Source organism: Leptopilina heterotoma, unplaced genomic scaffold (genome assembly GCF_015476425.1).
Source record: "Leptopilina heterotoma isolate Lh14 unplaced genomic scaffold, ASM1547642v1 Lhet_114, whole genome shotgun sequence".
In the NCBI taxonomy this organism is placed as follows: Eukaryota; Metazoa; Arthropoda; class Insecta; order Hymenoptera; family Figitidae; genus Leptopilina; species Leptopilina heterotoma.
In genome coordinates this window covers 6,100,618-6,122,916 of record NW_025110833.1, presented here as the reverse complement: position 1 = coordinate 6,122,916, position 22,299 = coordinate 6,100,618, and the positions used below count along the sequence as shown (strand labels likewise).

Here is a 22,299-nt window from a genome sequence, read left to right as displayed (position 1 = left end):
AAACAAACGCATCGGAGAATCGATTAATTGGTGTATTTGATGGAAAATTTAATCAAAAGTGACAAGAGTAAAGCGGCTAATGCTACATGAACGGGGGTTGGGAGGATTCTTTTTTTTTTCATAATATATACTAAAAAGGGAGAAATGGCGCGGGTCGTTGGGATGGATTCGGGCATTTTCGCCGGCGCGGCCGCGGGCCGCCGAGAGAGAAAAAATAGTTAAGAGGCCGGCACAGTAGAGGGCGGACGGGTGGGGTGGGGGCTTAGCTGACTTGAGGGACAGGTGTCAACGGCCCGCGGGGGATCATCCTCCAACCTTTTATACTGGAAAAATATAAACGTGTTTCTCATCTGGCCGATAGCAACGGACCACCCTGGATTTATTTAAATGGTAAGCAAATGGTCTTATCTTGGTTTAAAATCGCGACATCGGAAGAGAACGCTTTATACCATCCACAAGCTGACAGTGAACAGCCATTTTATGCTGAATTTCGTGCGAATTCGGTCCGGTATCGACTACTCGCTCGCGCGGCGGGTGTTGCGGGAGGGGAAGAGACGCGCTCGCGCTCTCTCCCCCTACCCTCCTCTCAGTTCGTAAACCTCATCCCATCTCTCTCACACCCCAATTCCATTTCCAACTGGTTTTATGGTGTTCTCTCACTCTCTCTTGTTCTCGTCGCGCCGCTTTCCCCCGACAATCATCCCCCCGTGTCACGTCTTCACCCGAGTATCTCACACAGCCTTTTCCTCCTCTATATGTACTATCGTTTGCCTCACCCTCGTTTCCGACTTTTTTTTTCTCCTCGTGCAAAAATACTTCTCAACTTCACGTGCGCAAAATATAATCCAAGGACATTTCGCACCATCGTCATGGGGATTACTATCACGTCAACCTGTTCTTCGTAGACGGCGGCTAGACGTGGTGTCCAGGTGACCGCAAAGTGTGTAGGAGAGGGAAAGAGAGAAAGTGGTGGCAGTGCTGGTGCCATCCATTGTGATAGGCGGCGTGGTGCTTCTTTTGCATTACTGGAAATCCACTGGAAAAATTACACTTGCGGATCCGGTATATAACCCCACTCTTTATTTATTAAAACGAAAAGAGGGAAATTGCTTTCGAAATAGTAGTGAAACATGGGGAGTGAGAGACATCACTGTAAGTAAATAAAATAAATAATCCGTCCTACCTCATGGAAATCGAGAGTGCGGCGCGTGTCCATGACCCACGTCGTCGAGATGATTTTTCTCTTTTTTCGAGTGCTTTGTATCGGTGATAGAGCGTGATAAACATAACGAGGTAACAACGAAATACTTAATTAGAGAATCTAATAACTAGATTTCTATTTGTAAAACTATTTGTTTTAATCTCTATCCTGTTTTCAATAACTAAAGAAATTTTTCAAAACTAATTAAACGTTGTGCTCTTCAGGTATCAGATTGACGGCTCGCCATGAATTTCCCGCCGTTCGGAGGTCACTTTCCTGGTACTATACCGAGTATCCATCAATTTACGACCGACGGCTCTGGGGGTGCAAGTGCTCGATATGCAAATCACTTTCCAAATCAGCCTCCAATCGGAGTGCCGGTCATGGGAAAATATCGTCCAGAGTCAAACAGTGTTCAAACTGCCCAGTCCCAGGTGATGATGAACAACAAAACTTCCTACCCAAACAGCAATGTTCATCACTACACAAACGTTCCCTACTCCCAGGCTCAGCCTGTTCAACAAAGACCTACAAATTCGCCAGTGATGCAAGAGAAACGAACCTATCATCAGGTAAATAAAAAACTTCTCCACTCCCCAAATGATTCAACTTTCAGTTAACCCCTTAATTGCGATGATGAAGATTTGACGATAAGGAAAAATCTTCATAATCCGCAATTAAGGGGTTAAAGTGGATCAAACGAATTAATATTCTCTTACGCTTTTCTTTGACAGGCAACAGAAACCATAAATCAGCAAGATGTCTGCAATCTTTTGCAGGAGAAAGACAAGAGCAAGGATAAAAAATCCGAGGATCAACGAAATGGTGAGGCGGCTACAAATGGTGGTCAACAGGACTACACAATGCATCAGCATCATCAACAGCATGCTCATACACAAACACCGGCAACAATGCCAGCAACATGGCAATCATTGGCAACACCCGGTTCAACTGTTGCCGATTACCTGAGTCATTTACCTGCCAGTACTCTACCTCTGAGTTTACATCATTTTCTCAAATATTCCGCCGAGAGCATTAAAAAGGAATCGGAAATGGCGCAAACAACATCCGTTGCAGTGGCAACAACGACGACGCCAAATATAATGATGTCGCCAAATAGTAAAAAGAAAAAGAAGAAGAAGGCACCAAAAGAAAAGAAACCACGTCCAAAACCCGGTGAAATACGTCTCACAACTGCTTTAGACGGTTCAACATTGTACTGTTGTCCAGAATGTCATATGGCTTATCCGGAACGTGATCTTTTGGAACAGCATCTTCTTGGTCATACACTTGAACGAAGATTCGTTTGTGATATTTGTGGGGCTGGATTGAAACGAAAGGACCATTTGACACGTCATAAGCAAAGTCATAATCCGGAAAGACCTTATGTTTGCACCGTATGCCTCAAGGCTTTCAAGAGAAAGGAACAATTGACATTGCACTTTGTCATTCATTCCGGCGAGAAGAGACATGTCTGTACAGAGTGCGGGAAAGGATTCTATCGAAAGGACCATTTGCGAAAACACACCAGGAGTCATATTGCGAGACGAGTCAAAGCCGAGCTGAGTCAAAATGCTGGTAATGTCTTCAGTATCAATAACTAGATTTTTTTTCAAAATTAGAACCAATAGCAGGTTTTTCAAATATAAATTCTTGTCTGCTCTAAACATTTAATATATTTTTAAAAATTTAGGGAAAAAAAGTTGAATGTTCTGTTGGGGACTACACGGAAATTTGCAGACTACAGAAGCAGTCATGTCTACTTCAGCGATTATTTTACTATCTTTGGACAAGTTTTATCCCAAATGTGAAGGTTTGTTGTCTACTGAAGTACAGTGGACATCAGAGCTCCATAGTTAGGATCTTAGTTGTACAAAGACAATAGTACAAACGCTGAATGCGATTTTACTCCTCTGAAGTCTCTAAATATTTTCCGTGTAGATCAGATCTTCCAGGGTTGCTACAGATCAGGGAAAAGTCAGAGATTTTTATTAAAAGTACTGGAAAAGATTTTTAGAATTCTTAGAAAATTATGAATTTTGGTATCTTTTTTTGTTGGCCTCATAAACTAAAAATTATTACTTAGTTAAATTCTTCAACGAATAATTTTACTTAAATAATTCAAAATAAATTGAATTTTAAAAGATTTATTTATCATAAATAGATAAACATAAATTTTAATTTAATTAATTTAAAATTAATTTAATTGAAAAAATATTAATTTAGAATTTTATAAAATTTCAATTTTGAATGAATTTAATTAGAAGCTTTAAAGAACTTAAATTTTTGAAAAATTTCAATAATTCCAATTCTTCTGAAATTAGTTGAATTTTTTAACAAATATTTAATTAATTATTAAAAATAATGGATTTATAGAAGAATTTTAGTTAAAAGCGCTTAAAAAAAATTGAATTTTGGGGAAGTTACAGAAATTTAATTATTTTCATAAATAATAAGATTCTTTTTAGAAACTCAATTATGTTCGTAAATAATAAAATTCATCGTAGAATTTCAAATTGCATTATCTTAAAAATTCCAATTATCTTCAAAAGTTATAGAATTATTCTTCTCCGAAATTCAATTATTTTCAAAAATTTTAATAAAATTCTTGGCAAACTTCAAAATTTCTTCGCAGAAATTCAATTATGTTCAAAATTTTATAAAAATTCTCGTCTAGATTTCAATTATCTTTATAAATAATAAAATTCTTCTCAAAATTTTAATCAATTTTAAAAATCTTCCTTAATTCAATTATTTTCAAAATCTACTATTTTAATAAAATTTTCCAAAAGAATTCAATTATTTAAAAAAAATTTTGATAAAATTTTACGCAAACATTTAATTATTTTCTGAGACTATAAAAATTTCACAGGAATTCAATACTATTTACAAATTTTTTTATAAATTTCTTCGCGATAATTACATTTTTTTAAAAATAATTAAATTTTTCACAGGGATTTAATTATTTTCATAAATAATAAAATTCTTTTTATATGAATTCAATTATTTTAAAAAATAATAAAATTCATAGCTGGATTTCAATTATTTTTCATACAATTTTAATTAAATTCTTCGAAAAATGTAATTATTCTTAAAAATTTTGTTAAAATTCGTCAAAAGAATTCAATTATTTAAAAATTTTGTTGATAAAATTCTTTATGAGAATTCAATTTTAATAATTGATTTTTGAAAAGGTTTTTCATTTTCTAATATATATTTAATTTAAGAATTTCCAAATAAATGAAATTTTGTGTAAAATTGTATTGTCAACAAATAAATTTGAAAATTATTAAAAAACTTTTTCAAAAATTATTAAAAATAATTGATTGAAAAAAAAATTTTAGTTAAAAATTATTATGTTCAAAAGTTTAAAAAAATTCTCGTCAAAATTTTAATTATTTTTATAAATAATAAAATTCTTCTTCAAAATTCAATTATTTTCAAAATTTTAATAAATTTCTTGGAAAAATTTCAATTATTTTCAAAAATTTTCCTCAATTCAATGATTTTCAATATCTACTATTTTAATAAAATTTTACAAAAGAATTCAATTATTTAAAAAAAAAATGTTATAAAATTCTATGAAAACATTTAATTATTTTCATAAACTATACAATTTTTAACAGATTTTCAATTATTTTCGTAAATAGTAAAATTCTTTTTAGAAATTCAATTATTCTTTTAGATTATAATCAAATTCTTCCCAAGAATTCAATTATTTACATAAATAATTCTTCGAAAGAATTCAATTATGTCGATAAATAACAAAATTATTCCACGAAAATTCAATTATTTTGAAGCATTTTAATAAAATTCTATGCAAAATTCAATTATTTTCATAAATAACAATATTCATCACAAGAATTCAATTATTTTCATAAATAACAATATTCATCACAAGGATTCAATTATTTACAAAAATATTAAAATTTTTGACAGGAATTAAATTATTTTTAAAAGTAATACATTTTTTCTTGGAAATTCAATTATTTTAAAAAATTCGAATAAAATCGTTAACAAGAAATCAATTATTTTCATAAATAATAAAATTCAATAAATTATTTATTTTTGTATTTAATTTATTGTAAAATAAAAAAATAAATAAATAATTTGAATGCTTGTAGAATTTTCTAATAAAAATTGATTTAAAAATGAATTTCATTTAAAATTTAAGATAATTGAATATTACAAGCATTAATAGCACGGATTTTTAGAAATAGTTCAATTTTGAAAAGGATTCAAATTAAAATCTTTGAAAATCTGAATTTTTCATACTTTTAACTAACAATTCTGCAGAATTAATTTTTTTGAAAAAGTTCTGAATTTTTAAAAAAATTATTTCATGTTTTTATTTTCTAATATATAATTAATTGAAGAATTTCCGAATAATCGGAATTTCGTGAAATTGAATTGTTATCAAATGGATTTGAAAATTCTCAAAGAACTTTTTGAAAAATTATTAAAAATAATTGATTGAAAGAAAAATTTTAGTTCAAAATTCTAGAAAATAATAATTGAATTGAAATGATGAAAATAATTCTGAAGAAGTTACAGTAAAAATATTCTTATAATATAGAAAAATAATTTTATCACTCGGTAATTTTTAATTATTGTAAAACATGAAGATATCGATTGCTCCGAGTCGAAGACTCGGAGTGATTGATTTCTTCATGTTTTACAATAATATTCTTAAAGTTTTATTGAACTTCAAAAAGGTTTGATTTTAAAATTTTTGATAATCTTAATTCCTGTGGAAAAATAATAATGATTAAATATTTATTTAAAAAAAAAGTTATTGTTTTTGAATAATTTTACAATTAGAGAATTTCATAAATAAATGTAATAGAACATTTTTTTTGAGTATATCTAATAATTTATTAGAGTGAATCAGAATATTCTTTAGTGTCAGGGAAGAAGTCAAAATTTTGTCTGAAAATCAGGGAAAAAGAAAATTAAATTTTTGTGGCAACCCTGCTGTCTCTATTTTTTCAACTAACTAAATTGACTTTTTAGTTTCAAAGAAAATATTTGGCAAACTTTCTCGAATCAAAATCGACATATAAAAATCTACAATCCTCTTTTTTTTCTCTTCAGCAGGTAGTCAACAAAATCAACAACAAAACAATGTGACGAGTATGCAAACAACGGCAGTGACAACATCCTCCGTTCTCCCTGGTGGACATCCAGGACCTCTCCTGTCCTGAGCCCCGCCACCAGGGAACTTTCAAGTTCCCCATCCCAACAACATTATTCATCAACACACACCTCATCACACGCTGCATCATCATCATCTAACGACAGTCAATGTCGCTCATCAATCTAGCGTGACACCACTCGCCACCCCGAGTCACTATCAGGCGCATGAACTTAGCTTCCTTGGGCACGTCAAAGATTTCTGAGAGCACGGGAATACCTCATCGAAGAGGTAACGAGACATTCAATGACAAAACGTGACAAACCTTTCCACTATTCATGAGTATTTTTGTTTCCAATAAAAAACAAATTTCGAAAAGAAACACTTTCTTAAAGAAATACGAAAACTCGAGGACAAAAACAATACTGTATACGTGGGAAGAAATCAAATTTTTCCTTATTATAGAGAGAGACTCGAAATGAGTCACGAACTTGCTTTTTACATGCGTGCGAGAGGCAAAAAAAAACCTATTTTTATGGTAGAGCTCAATGAGTACGTAGAAATTAAAAAAGAAAACCAAAACTAAGATCAATGGTTAATCAAAATTAAAAGAAGAAAATACTAAGGCTTCTTTATATAACATACTTTTTTGTCAATTGGATTAAAAATTTTATTCTCTTTTTAAAATAGGTGCTCTCAAATCGCACTTGACAGGGCCTTAGCACAGTACCATAAGATAGAAGTGGCAATACTCTATTAATGAAAAAGCGAAGAAAAAAAAAGACAAGAAAATGTTTTTTTTAAATGTCAAAACATTTTCTACTCGTTTTTTATATTATACAAAGTTGACAACAGTATTTTATATTTTACGACTAGTTCCAAAATTTTCCTCTCCTGATTATTATTTATGTTTAACACAAATACATTTCATGAACTCTCCAAGAGTTCAAAAAAATATTTCACACATTCTTTTTTTTTCTTTGAAAAAAAAACTCTTTTTATACGTCTATTTTTTTTAATATGCATAATTATATTTTTTAATTATATAGATATCTAATTTTTTCGTTGAGCACTGATTACGCTTTTAAGAATGTAGAAATTTTTTAAAAGGAATATTTTTAAATATGAGTAATCTTTTAAAGATCTCTCCTATGCTGGATACAGTCGAAATACGAAATTTTTTAATAAGTGTAACACAATTTTGTATTTTTAAGTTTTTAGGTGTCGTTTAAAAACGCTAAAAAGCCACATTGCAGTGCCTAATTGTGTATGGTGACACTTATTCGACTGACGGTGTAAATGTTTTTCTAGCATTTAAAAAACGAGAATATTTGAGTTATTGAGAGTTTCGCATAAGGAATATTTAAAAATTCCACAGATGAGAGATATTAGTGAATATTAATTTTCATTTTTGTTTTTAAGAAGCAAAAAAAAAAAAAAAAGTTTTTGTTAATGTGATTTGTTTAATTTAAGTATACAGTCAGAGATACTCATTTTTTTAACCTGATGGTCTTTTTTTATATATATATTTTTTTAATTTTAATATAGTAAACTTTTTAGTTGCTGTGCCATTAAATACTCGCGTAAATCATCAATAATTGCAAATCCCTTGCCATAATTATATTGTAATATTGACAAAAAAAGCGAAAGTTGTATTATTTTAATTTCGCATTATTATTATTGTATAAAAACAGTTAACTGTGCTTGGGAGACTGACGCGAGAAAACAATATCTTCCTCAAATATATTTTTATATTTTTGTACGTTTATCCTTAGATTTAGAACATAAAACCATGAAGAAAACTTTTGTTATCTACTTAATTCATAGACTTTATTTTCATTATTTTTTTATAAACAATTTTTAATTTGTTTTTCAAATGTAACAGATTTTTAAGTCAATAGTTTAGATATATTTAAAAATTCTATTTTCCCCAGTATTCGAAATTTTTGACAATTTTTAGATTTTAATAGTTATTTTTTTTCTCTTTGAAGATTTTTATTCAATGAAAGGAATAAAAATTGTTAATTAATTTTATATTTTAGTTTATTTCTTTTGTATTTTTTTAAGCATCAAGCTCCTAAACGCAAAGACGATTTTTAGCAAGCAAAAAAAGGACAACAGACCTCAAGTTTAAGAATATTAAATGCTGCATATAATTATACATAAAGTTATAAGAAAATGAGCTGTATTAAAATATCCACCATGTATTTGTAATCGTAAAAAAAAGAGTACCTAGTTGTACGTTTAGTTAATAAGTTTGTATACAAAATTAAAATATAAGAAACTTAAGTTAACGAGAGAGTGAGAGAAAAGCCCCGTAAAAAAAATTTTCTCGAAAGTGTTAATCATATTTACGTTCGGGAAATTTAAGGGGGACAGTATTTTGTGAATAAGGTGAATTGTGCAAAAAAAACTAATTGACAAATAGCTTTACGATTTATATAAATGAAGGTCAAACTTTCTCCTGATCCGAAAATTATTGCTTCAATAAAAAATAGATTTATAATCAAAAATTAATTTCTGTAATTAAAGACAAAAATTAATTTTTAGATTAAAAAAAAAAGAATTATTATCTACGTTTTATCGAAACATGACGAAGATTTCTTAAAGTGGCTTAAAATATCGAAAACGATTGTTTTATCGAATTATAATAAAAAATGTTCGTGATGTTAATTTTTAGTAAAAAAAAATTTTTTTCTTTGAATTTAAAAAAGTGAAACAATAAAAATCACAGGACAAATTGATTACAATTCTGTAAAATGCCGGAATTTTATAAAAGAAATTTGAAAGGAGGGAGTTTTTCCGCTTAAAGACAGGAGATGGATAAAAAAAATAAGATAAAATATTTTTAGTAATACAAAAAAAAGGATTTAGTGTTACAGAAAAGCAACTACATTATGAATAAATAAAAAAAAATTATAGGTAATGCTTTAAGACATTGCAAAATTCTAAATGGATAATAAAACATACTGCGCGAGAGGAAAAACAAAGTTTCGCGCTTTTTCCCCTCAACTCCGATTCTCACTCAAGAATTGAAACAAGAAACAAAAAAAAAAAGTAATATTCGAAAATCAATTCTTGTCTCTTAAGTTGTATTAGTCGAAAGAAAATGTGATTCGTAAAATCAAATCGAGTGTAAAGTAATTAAAAATAAACTCGATCAAAAAGAAAAGTAAAAAATACCTAATTTGCAAAGTTTACACTTTTAGGAATTTTTAATTGTCGAGAAATCTACAGTAAAGTATATTAAGAATAACACCAATAGTATTTTTTAAATGTAGGGCCTTTAAAACTCTCGTAAGATGAAAAGAAAAATGTTTTCAAAATGCCGGATAATAATAAAATGCGACTGATTTATAATTTTTCAAATAGCCAACTGTAAAAAAAAATCTGCGACTTCCAATTTTTCCCATATTTTACATTCTTCCACCAACATAGTGAAAATCAAATGAATCGAAAACTAAAAGTCAACAAAGGTAAAAAAAAAATGAAAAAGAGCAATATTTTTCTACACATCTTCGAGTAAATTTGAATTCTTTTTTTTTTTTTTATTTTTCATGGAACACGCAAAGAAAACGAGAGGATTAAAAGCTTTTGTTTTTTTTTTACAGAAAAAATGAGAGAAAGAGAGAGAGAGTTTGTCAAAAAATGTTTTTTACTTTTTAAATAAAAACCTACTATAGTTAACTCGTTGTGGTATACATTTGTATATGTAAATTGTAGAGAAAAAGGAGACAAAACTTAAATAATGAAAAAAGATCAGTGTAAGGGTGATTGAAATTACGACGTATGAGAGAAAAATGGAGGATACATAGAGTACAAAACAGATAACTCTTCTTTCATAGACTATTAGTATTTAAATGAAATGAAAAGAAAAACCATAGGACATAGAAAAAAAAACTTGTATAGAATTTATTAGAGTGACTTTTCCCTCGCTGTAATTTTCTATCGCCATAATCACAATAATTACATTAATTTTCTGCCCGGACAAAAATATTTACATTCAAATCTATTTTGCCTGTTTGTCAGAAAAAAAGAAAATATTCATCATTCGTTAAGTTTTCCACGTCGTCATTTTTTTTCTAAAAAAAATTTTTTTTTCTTAAAAATTTTTAAGTCACCAAATTTACGAGGTAATAAATTAGAGCGACATTTCCACCTTTTCTTTTTAAGGACATTCAATTTATTTTTTCCAATAACCAAAAAGTTAAAACCGAAAGCGGATTACGTCGTCGTTTGTAAATCAAAACAAAAAAAAAGTCAAAGAGAAATGGTTTAATGAAAGAAAAATAAAAAAAAAAAAAAAATGAAGCGAATAAAGACAAAACACGTTGTGTACAGCTACTGATCTCATCGTTTTATTTTTGTATAGAGTGCAAAAATTTTTTGAAACGAAAAAAAAACATGGAAAAATGCTGAAAAGAGAGCGAAAAAAAGAAAATAAGGAAAATAATAAATAAATAATAAGAATAATAATAATAATTTGAAAAAAAAGAGTGCGAGAATGTGTAATTTTACTGCTGCTTTATGTAATATCCTATAATAATATATCTATATATATAATAAAAATCGTAAGAAAACTCAAAATGAAGAATTATTTTTAGTTGGAATGACAAAAAAATATTTGTTATCACGAGTAAATCAGATTAAGATTTTTTTAAGAATTAAAATTTTTATACAATTATTTTATTTTCAACAGATTTTTATAGATAAAAAATAATTTAATATAATTATTGAATTATTTTTTTCAATAATTATATTCAATAATTATACTTTTTCAATAATTATATTAAATTATTTTTTATGGATATAAATATTTGAGCAAACAATTTTCATTTTGGTTCAAAAACATTTTTTTTTTTACAACTAACGATAGATTTCAAAATATTCCAATTTTTACCACAAAAAATTTAATTTTGTTTTTTTCTGATTACCAGACTTTAGACTTTTTCCCTGACTCTGAAAAATATTCTAATTCATTCTAAAATTGAAGAGAAAACTTCATTTATTTGTGAATTCAATAATTGGAAATTTATTCAAAAACTCGAAATTTTTTTTTAAATAAATATTTAATTCTTATTTTTTTAGGAATTAGGATTTTAAAAAATTTTTAATTTCCAGCCTAAAATTTAATAGGATTTCTAAAAATTGCGTACGAAACTCTTTCCAATATTCAATTTTTCTTTTTGAATTTTTTAAAGTTTTGATAATAAAACATGTTTGAAATAATAATTTTATGAAGGTTTTTTAAGAATTGAATTATTTAAAATAAATTTAATTTTATATTCTGATGTAATATTGTCAGAAATGGAAAAAGTAAAGTTTTGTATTCAAATTTGTGTCATTTTAAAATGTATGTGGTGAAAAAAAAATTCAAGAAGAATTAAATGTTTTTAATCAATTTGAATTTTTTTTTTTTTTGAATTAATAATAAAATTTTTTACAATTAATAGAAAATTAATAATAATTTATTTAAGAGGCGGGTAGACCTATATTTTTAACTATACCAAGAAAATAATTTAAATATTCCATAAAATTGACTTGAATAAATAAATAAATTTGTTTTATAATGGTTATAAAATATTTTGACCCGAAAAATTAGTAGACTTTGAAATTAGTTGGAAAAATAAACAAATGAATTTTTAAATATAAAATTGAATAATAATGCTATTTTTTACATTTTTATCCTAAAAACAAAGTTTCTTCCAAAAAAAAAAATTCAAAAATAGTAAAAATAAATTTTTTCATTCAGCAATTTTTTTGTGTTTACAGAAACACATTTTCTATAATAGAATTCAAAGATCTAATAATTTGTAGGAAGAATAAAAATTTTAAATGGGTCAAAATATTTTCTGATCCATTTTATAAATTTTATTTTATGTTCATTGAATTCCTCACAGAAAATTACTATGAAAACAATGTTATAAAATATTTTCTTGAAACAGTTAAAAATATTTATGCACTCTCTCCTTAATTTTTTATTATTTTCTTTACTGGACACCAAAAATGAGATATTTTTTCAATTCTACACTAAAAAATAATATATTTGACTCAGAGCCTACTAAACTTTTTAATTGTTGCTAATAAATTTTATTTGAGATTTTGAGATGAATAAAATTCTTTTTTAAAACAAATAAATAATTTAATAGACTCTAAAACAAATACCTATACTTTTATTTAATTGAAATAAATTATATTTGCTTCAAATCATATTTTTCTCTGGGTGTAGAAATTTAATACTTTTTTCAGTACTTTTGATAAAAATCCTCAACTTTTCCCTGATTTTTCTGACAAATTTTACTTTCTCTGACTTTTCACCGAATTTCTCGATTTCCCTGGAAAAATAAAAATTCAAAACTAAACAATTTTTTTGTCTCTATTTTATGATCGTAGAATTCCTTCGACGAAAAATTACCATCGAAATAATATTTGGAATAATTCTATAATGTCAAAAAAATGGGTGTCCGGTTAAAGATAAAAAAATTGAATATTCAAGTTAATATTTTATTTATTTCTAAATTTTATAAAAAAAACGTCGATTTACATCGACTTCGCAACACAACAATTATTAATACGTAAATTTTATAAGTCTATATAAAGATGTAATAAATACGCCTAAATTACTTTCACTTTTCTTTTATCTACTGGCAAATATGAAATTAGATCTCATTTTTGAGTAGAAGCAAAACTATCCACTTTTTTTTTTTTTTTTTTTTGAAAAAAAGAATAAAATCAATAGTAAACGTCTGAATATTTATCTGATTACATTTTTCATTTAAAGCCTTTTGTTTAGTAATCGTTTGATTATTATTTAAACGTTCATTGCTTTTTTTTAATTACTTTTAAATAGTTTTGCTGATAACTTGATTCAAGCTTCAATTACTTATTATCTAACAAGTTTATAGAAAACAAAAACAAAAAGTATTTATAATTATTTCAAATATAAATCGTGTATCTACTCTAGTTATAAAATAAAAAAATTAACAATTTTTAAATTAACAAACTTGACGCTTCTTTTTTTTTTAAAGAAATATCCTTTCTTTTTGGATAAAAAATAAAAAGAAATCGAATTATCTACTTTTTTCTTGTCTTTGAGTAGTGAAAAATGTTTCGAGAATTTTTTCTTGTTTTTTTTTATGTTCGTAGAATAGAAAAAGGAGAAGGTCCAGCCTGTCTCATCATGAGAGCAAAGTTGTTGAGGCCATTTTGTCCACTTGGTGGATTCTGATTGTTACTCACATTTTTATTTTTATTGCTGTTATTGTGGCTTTGTAGATGTTTCTTTAAATGATCTTTGCGAAAAAATGCCTTTCCACATTCGGTGCATATTTGATTTTTACTACCAGAATGAATGATGACGTGACGTGCCAAATGTTCATTGCGCTTAAATGATTTGCAGCACATACTGCATTGGTATGGCCGATCTTTATTGTGACCTTGTTTGTGACGATCGAGATGCTCCTTGCGCTTTAAACTTGCACCACAAATATCACAAATGTGAGAACGTTGTCTGTGATCCTCCAAATGCTCGTGAAGTGTTTCACGATCCTCAAATCTGTAGGCGCACTCTGGACAGTGATAAATTAACATACCTAGAAAAAATAAATACTTTTATTTAAAGGAAATAATTACTTTTATTAGAAAAAATAATTACTTTCCTTAAAAAAAAAAAATAATTACTGGATTGCCATAAAAATTTAATTTTCTTTTTCCCTAATTTCCAGACGAAATTTAGACTTTTTCCCTGACCCTAAAAAATATTTTGATTTATTCTAAAAATTATTATTTTTTCGTAGGAAACAAGATTTTCAAAAATTTCAAATTCAAACCTTTTGAATTAACAGAATTTTTATCTAAAATTTTTCCTTAAATCAATTATTTTTAATAATTTTTCAAAAATTTCTTTGAGAATTTTCAAATCTATTTGTTAACAATTCAATTTCACGAAATTTTGATTATTCGGAAATTCTTCAATTAAATATATATTAGAAAATAAAAAACTTGAAATAATTTAAAAAGAAATTCAATTAAACTTTTTCAAAAAAATTAATTCTACAAAATTGTTAGTTAAAAATCTGAAAAATTCAGATTTCCAAAGATTTTAATTTGAAACTTTCTCAAAATTCAATTACTCTAAAATTTTAACTGAAATTAATTTTTATTAGAAAATTCTACGAGAATTTAATTATTTAAATACAAAAATAAGAATAATATTTAAATAATTGAATTCTTTTCACGAATTTGTAAATTTTACTAATAAATAGTAATTTTCACTAATTTATTAGTAAAATTTACTAATTCAGAAGCAAATTTTTACTAATAAATTAGTAGAAATTACTATTTATTAGTATTTGCTCATTCAAAAGCAAGAAATAGTTTTTTTTAAAAACATTTTTGAAGTAACATAAGTAATAATTCAATTCACAATTAAAACTATATATTAAAAATAATTGAATTATTATAAAAAATTTTATTACAATTTTTAAAAATAATTAAATACTTTAGAAAAATTTTATTAAAAATTCTAGAAATAATTCAATTCTTCCAAGAAAGTATATTAAAATTGCATAATTGAAAATAATGAAATTTCTGCCAAGAAATTTTCTTATTTATAAAAATAATTGAATTCTTTCAAGGAATTTTATTAATATTTGCGAAAATAATTGAATTTTTTCAAAGAATTTTAGTGAAACTTTTAAAAATAAATTAATTCTGTCTAGAAATTATATTAAAATTAAATTGAAAATAATTGATTTTCTGCAAAGAATTTTGTAATTTATGAAAATAATATAATTAAAGTCTCTCGAAGAATTTTATTAATATTTGCAAAAATAATATATTTGTTTCAAAGAATTTTAGTAAAATGTTTAAAAATAAATTAATTCTTTCTAGAAAATATATTAAAATTAAATTGAAAATAATTGAATTTCTGAAAAGAATTTTGTAATTTATGAATATAATTAAATTCTTTCGAGGAATTCAATTCCAATTGAATATTGGAAATAATTTAATTCTCCTAAACAATTTTATCAACAAATTTTTAAATTGAATTCTTACGCCGAATTTTAATAATTTTTTTAAAGAAATAATTTACATTTCTGCGAAGTTTTATTTTTTTTATTTTTTTTAATAATTGAATTCCTAAAAAGAATGTTATTATTAATAAAAATAATTGAATCTCATCTTTTAAAGATTTTATGATTAATGAAAATAATGGAATTATTGTGAATAATTATAAAAAATTTACAAATAATTGAATTCTTGTGAAAATTTAATTATTCTACGAAAATAATTAAAGATTTGCGTAGAATTTTATTAAATTTTTTTTTAATAATTGAATTCTTTTGGAAAATTTTATTAAAATAGTAGATATTGAAAATCATTGAATTGAGGAAATGTTTTGAAAATAATTGAAATCTTTTCAAGAATTTTATTAAATTTTTTGAAACTGATTTAATTTTGGAGAAGAATTTTATTATTTATAAAGATATTTGAAATTTTTACGAGAATTTTTATAAAATTCTGAACATAAATTTTTTTGAATTTCTGCAAAGAAATTTAGAAATTTACCAAAAATTTTATTAAAATATTTGAAAATAATTTAATTTCGGAGAAGAATAAATTTTATAACTTGATAATCGAAATTTTTACTAGAATTTTCATAAAATTTTGAACATAATGGAATTTCTGCGAAGAAATTTTGAAATTTGACAAGAATTTTATTAAAATTTTTGAAACTAATTGAATTTCGGAGAAGAATAAATTTTATAACTTGATAATCGAAATTTTTACGATAATTCAATTATTTAAATATAAAAATATATATTTTATTAAAGAATTAAATGTTTCTTAAAATTGAATTCTCATACAGAATTTTATCAACAAATTTTTAAATAATGAAATTTTTTTTGTGACGAATTTTAATAAAATTTTAAAGAATATTTTTTGAAGAATTCAATTAAAATTGTATAAAAAATAATTGTAATTCTGCGATTAGTTTCATTATTTATAAACATAATTGAATTCCTAAAAAGAATTTCTTTATGAAAAAATTTTAATGTTTGCGTAGAATTTTATTAAGATAGTGTAGGTATTGAAAATCATTGAATTGAAGAAATTTTTTGAAATTAATTGAAATTTGACAAGAATTTTATTAAAATTTTTGAAAATGTACGAAAGGGCTCTTCTTTATATTAAATAAGTAAATAAATAAATAATTGAATTTCTACAAAGAATTTATTATTACTTTTAAAAATAATTGAATTTCTGCAATCATTTGTATAACTTCTCCAAAATTTAATTTTTTAAAATGTTTTTAACTAAAATTGTTCTTTAAGTCCATTATTTTTAATAATTAATTAAATATTTGTTAGAAAATTTAACTAATTTCAAAAGAATTGTAATTCTTCAATAATACTTTTATATATAAATAGAAAAAATATTGAAATTATTCTTTTTATTACCATGTGATGATGATTTAACGTCGTATTCAATTTTAGGTCGAATTTCCTGACAATTATGAATCAAACTGTTATTTGCCGCACAACGAGCTGCCAAATATTCCGAGGTTAATTTAAAATCTATTTGCAATGGATCTGTCATTGTCGATGCATCGACTTTTTGAACAGTTTGTGTTCCAGACGATTGACGTGTTATCGTTGGACATATTTCCTTATTTCCACAATCGTTTTCGTTTCTATTCTCATCGGTTTGAAGATTTGGTTGCGATTGATGTTCAGGATAAACGTATCCCGTCATATTATGTTGCTCGTAAGCCATTATTTTATCAAGATAAATTCTCCCTTTTTTACATCTAAAAGAATTTTTCAAGAATTTTAATAACCAAAATAAAAAAAAAAAGAATCCAATCTTTAAATTTAATTAAATATTCTACTTCACTATAAAAGTAATTTTAGACAATTTTTCCAAAAATTAAAAAATTTTTATAAAAGATTTTTAATGTATTAATTGACAATAATTTTTGTCGTTTTTTTATTATATAAAGAAAAAGAAGAATCATATAGGCTTTCTCGCGTTTCATAAATTCGATTTTATTGAGCAGGTCAAGAACGAAAGGAATTTACTTTTGGAAAAATATATCTAATATTTTGCAGAAAATAATAATTAATGTACTTACATGATGAATATTTTCAACTAATAAATAGAAATTGGAGAATTTTACTTACCATATAGTTTCTTATTCTTGGAGATGAGCAAATTTTAGAGCACTACTATTTTGTTTGTATCAGAATATCACCGGCCATCTTTGAATCAGCTGCCTCACCGAAACATTTTTAACACCGGTGTACTTTTTTCATTGAAAGTTCATTATAAAAATGGGAAATACTTTATTTTACGAATGAAACACGAATATTTCTTCTCGTTCACGATTTAACTGTGATACTTAAATCGTAATAATCGTAATGAATTATTAATTTAATGGAATATTATTTTGATTACACGAAAGAGGTGTAAAATATCAGGCGAGATCAACGATTTGATATGGTGTGGTGAAATGCGAATTGTGTGGTTAAGGTAATCGAATCGAAGTTCGATTTAAATGGACGGTGTTTAATAATTTAAAAAACAATTTGTATGTTTATAATATAAAAAGAGGGAAAATTATTGAATCATAATTATAAATTATGTTTTTTTTTCTTTGAAAAAGTTAAATTCTCTTTGAAAATAATATATTAGCGCCACTTTGTAAAACGTCAGCCATTTATCAGGTGAGTTGTTGTCACCTCAAGGAAGAACAGGGTTGCCAAAAAAAATAAACTTTGTTTTTTTCCTGATTTTTCCCTGATTTACAGACTATTATTCACTTTTTCCCTGATCCTAAAAAATACTTTGATTCACGTCTCTAGTCTTCTTGATTCACTCTAAAAATGATTAGATACTCAAAAAAATGTTCTATTACATTTATTTACGAATTTCTTTAATTGTAAAATTATAAAATAAATATTTTTTTTATTTAAAAAAGTTTTATTTAAAATAAATATTTAATAATTTTATTACTTTTCATAAATTAAGATGTTAAAAAACTAAATCAAACCTTTTTGAAATTCAACAACTTTCAAGAATATTATTGAAAAATATTATTGAATTTGAACAATTAAAAATGACCGAATGATAAAATAATTATTTTATATTAAAAAATAAAATATTGTTACTGTAACGTATTGAAAATTATTTTCATCATTTTAATTCAATTATTATTTTTTAGAATTTTTACTAAAATTTCATTTTTAACTCAATTTTTATTAAAAAATTCTACGAGAATTCAATTATTTAAATAGAAAAATAAACAATTTATTCAATAATATTGAATGTTTCTTATATTTAAATTTTCATAAAGAATTTTATCTACAAATTTTTAAATAATCGAATTTTTCCGACGAATTTTATAAAAAAAATTTTAAGAATAATTACATTTCTCGAGAAATTTGATTAAAATTGTATTAAAAATGAATTGAAATTCTGCGATGAGTTTCATTATAAGTTCATTATTTTAAGTTTCCCCCACAAATAAAAGGGTTTTTTTTTTAATTTTCTCTTTCTTGTTGTAATATTTATTTGAAAATTTAATATAATTGAATTAGTTTTCTTAAAATTAAAAGTTCATTCATATCTACTTTTAATAAAAATCACTGACTTTTCCCTGACCTATGACATCCGTGAATAAGAAAATTAAATCAACAATTTTCTCAAAATGTTTAAGTTATAACTCTGTTAATTAACGTAAAAAAGTTTGTTTAAAAAATTACAAATTATAGAAATTTTAATTTTATTATTTTCAATATTTATAAATATTGAAAACAAAATTCAGAAAAATTATTGCAAATTAAATATCCGAAACACTCGCATATATTAATTTTCTCGTTGTTACATTCACTCTAACTATCCAACAATAATTAAAAATATTAATTTGGGGTAAAGACTTACATTTTTGCACAGGACTTACGTAGCTTCTTACGTCTCATTGTGAATAGAGATTGAAAAAATTTTCCAACTTAGAGAAGAAAGATGATGAACAATTTAAAATTCTCCTGAAAAAAATAAAACAAAAAATAATTAATCTAAGAAATTAAAAATAATTTACTTAAAAAATATAAAAATTTAATTAACAGTTTTTCCCTAAAGTCTTCAAATAATGTAAACAAAAAATTAAAATATTAATGTTATTAAGAGAATTGACGAAAAATTACATTTTTTCAAAAATATTATTTAGTATATTTAAGTAAAAAATTAATTAATTAATTTAAAATAAAAATAAAGTGACAGAAAATAATCAAAACATTTTCCAATTGATGAGTGAAAGAAGACAATTATTAATTAAATATTGAAATATAATTTCAAACATATAGCTAATTTTAAAAATTAAATTGAGGGGCTATGCTATAATGTGTTACGCGCCATTCACTTAACATGGTGCGTAACACATTATAGCATCCAGCCCCTCAATTGTTGCCAATTAAAAATTTTCTCTCAATAAAGTAATAATTTTACGCCGATATTGTATTTACATTTACAGCGGAAAATCACATTGCTGAAAAATAAAATATACATGACAGTTAACTTTCCATTGAGAATATGAACTGATGCAAAAAATAATGATATTTAAAATAGTTAAACATCAGACGTTACAGATTTGTTTAACAATTTTGCCTTCTACACTTTTCCTTTGTGCAACAATGGCGAAGTCTACATTCGCACCAAAAAAATTTTGGAAGAGTCCAATGCAAGAAATATTTGTCATTAGAATACATTTACTTAGGTATATTTAGTAAAATATTGTTTTCAATCAGTAAATAACGTGCAAAAAAATAAAAAATGTTACCTAAATGACAAGAAATACGAGAATTGAGGTTGGAAACTGTACACTCCGGCGAAAAATGGGAAACACCGTTGGAACTTGTTAATGTACAAGTGTCTTTACACTTATTTCATGAAAATTCATATTTTCACGGGATATTTAACACTACGGGAAGGGCTATCATTGTTAAAAACACTTTTTAAACACAAAAATCTTTCAATATCAGGGAAATTCCGTTACTTTTAAAATCAACTGAACTTGGCGGTACATCTCTCTAAACCATACACTACGTAAATGAGAAGGTAAACTCGCAAAGTTCGGACGCCATCTTAGTTTCATTTCTCACCACCAGATGTCGCGTTAATACATTTTTTGTTACGAGCGACTACCATCTCGCTCGTTAACTTTCGATATATCGATTCACGAGTTATCGAAGCGCGAAATTATAATATTTCGTTAATAAACTTAATTATTTTTAGTATTTTCTCACGACTTTAGACAAATATTGACGAGACTAAACAAGAAAGTTTGGCTATTGTAAAATATAATACTTCACGGTTTAATAGTTTCCAAATTCTGAATATGTATTTGAAAATCAACATTTCTTAGAATTGCCATAAATCAAGTAGAATAGCGAAAGAAAATGTAATCTCTAGTTTCTTTAGAGTCATAAAACCGAGAAACCCTCGAAAGAATATAAAAAATATCTCAAGTGTCCTTTTCCATAGGACAATGCAACATGTGTTTACCATACTTGTGACCACAGAAATGGCTTTGAAAAGTCACGTACACATAGACTTTCATTATGCGACGAACCTTAATTATCAATTGTATAATATGAACGTTATGAATAATTAACAACAATATTATATTGTTGCTAATTGTGCAGTATGAATGTATTATTTGAAAATGATATTATTAGTAAACTTTATCTGATTTATTGTTGTAATATTATAGTATATATGTGTATATTAGTAACGTATTAATATAATAATAATATTATATTATGATACATTATCAAATTGGTTATCGTTATAATTGTTGTTTATATTTAAATATGATGAGTGCAGTATAAGAGATTTATTGTTACTAGATATGATGTAAATAATTAATAATTGTGTAATTAGTGTGAATGCAAAAGGATTATGTTCACTTGTTGTGATACATGTTTTCAATACATAGAGTATGTTTATACGTGTATTAGTGCAGTGCAGTGTTAGTGTGGTGATTCTAAAAACTTCATAGACTTTACAAACTCTATAACAGGGCATGCGCAAAGATTATGCCATGGACCAAGGGATAAATGCTCCCTCACGAATTCAGTTCTATTTTGGAGTTCTTTCGTAACGGACTTCAGAGTAGTCCCAAAAATAGCCTTAAGAATAACTTCGACTTGTGTAATGTTTGACTTTAATATATAATAAATGTATTGGGTTTACTCGTGAAATGAGTCGGATTAATAATTAATTGATATTAATATTAATTATTAATTGATCTTTCTTATTTTCGAGGTTTTTCCCTCCGTTTTAACGGAAATTAACTTGTTTTATTTTGAATATTTCCGCCTTCCTTTTCAAAGGATTAAACCAAGATTGAACATCGAATCAAATCGCGGATTTTACGCCTGCGCGTAAATAACGTAAATCCGCACGTAACATTTTTTCATTATTTGAAAATTTTAAATATTAACGATTTTTAATGAAACGAGATTTATTTCACAAATTATTATATTCAATAAAGAAATTGAAAACAATTAATTAAAATTGAAAAAATAAACAATTTCCCAAAAACTTAAGAATAAAACCAGTTTTAGAAAATATAAAATTTAAATCAAACAAGAAATTATTTAAATTGATTATTTAATTAATTTTAATTAAAAATAATATGATGAAAATAATCAAAATATTTTCCAATTGATGATTGAAAAAAGACAATTTGTAATTAAATATTCAAATATAATTTAAAACATATAGGTAATTTTAAAAATTAAATTGACGCGAATTAAAAATTTTCTCTTAATAAATTAATAATTTTACGCCAATATTGTATATATACATTTATAGCGGAGAATCAGATTGCTGAAAAATAAAATATACATGACAGCTAATTTTCCATTGAAAATATGAACTGTTACAAAAAGTAACGATA

General features: G+C 25.5%; 2 protein-coding genes across 4 annotated transcripts; one reads left to right on the top strand and one right to left on the bottom strand.

The window, feature by feature from the left end:
- Positions 1-235: 235 nt before the first annotated feature.
- On the top strand, positions 236-10,022 carry LOC122506454 (zinc finger protein 813-like). Of its 3 annotated transcripts, none has more exons than XM_043618669.1 (4): positions 236-390; positions 1,426-1,773; positions 1,936-2,779; positions 6,299-10,022. In XM_043618669.1, the coding sequence occupies exons 2-4, from the start codon at positions 1,447-1,449 to the stop codon at positions 6,403-6,405; spliced, it is 1,278 nt and encodes a 425-aa protein (XP_043474604.1). In that variant the 5' UTR covers positions 236-390; positions 1,426-1,446; the 3' UTR covers positions 6,406-10,022. The 3 variants fall into 3 exon arrangements, with proteins under 3 accessions (XP_043474604.1, XP_043474586.1, XP_043474593.1); XM_043618651.1 differs by having other exon boundaries at positions 6,296-10,022; XM_043618658.1 differs by lacking the exon at positions 236-390 and adding an exon at positions 714-1,293 and having other exon boundaries at positions 6,296-10,022.
- Positions 10,023-12,825: 2,803 nt separating this feature from the next.
- LOC122508148 (zinc finger protein 530-like) lies at positions 12,826-17,929 on the bottom strand. The gene is made up of 3 exons (XM_043621284.1): positions 17,522-17,929; positions 16,799-17,148; positions 12,826-13,927 (listed from the first exon to the last, which is right to left on the bottom strand). Exons 2-3 carry the CDS (start codon positions 17,112-17,114, stop codon positions 13,470-13,472), a joined length of 774 nt encoding a protein of 257 aa, XP_043477219.1. The 5' UTR covers positions 17,115-17,148; positions 17,522-17,929; the 3' UTR covers positions 12,826-13,469.
- Positions 17,930-22,299: the final 4,370 nt, after the last annotated feature.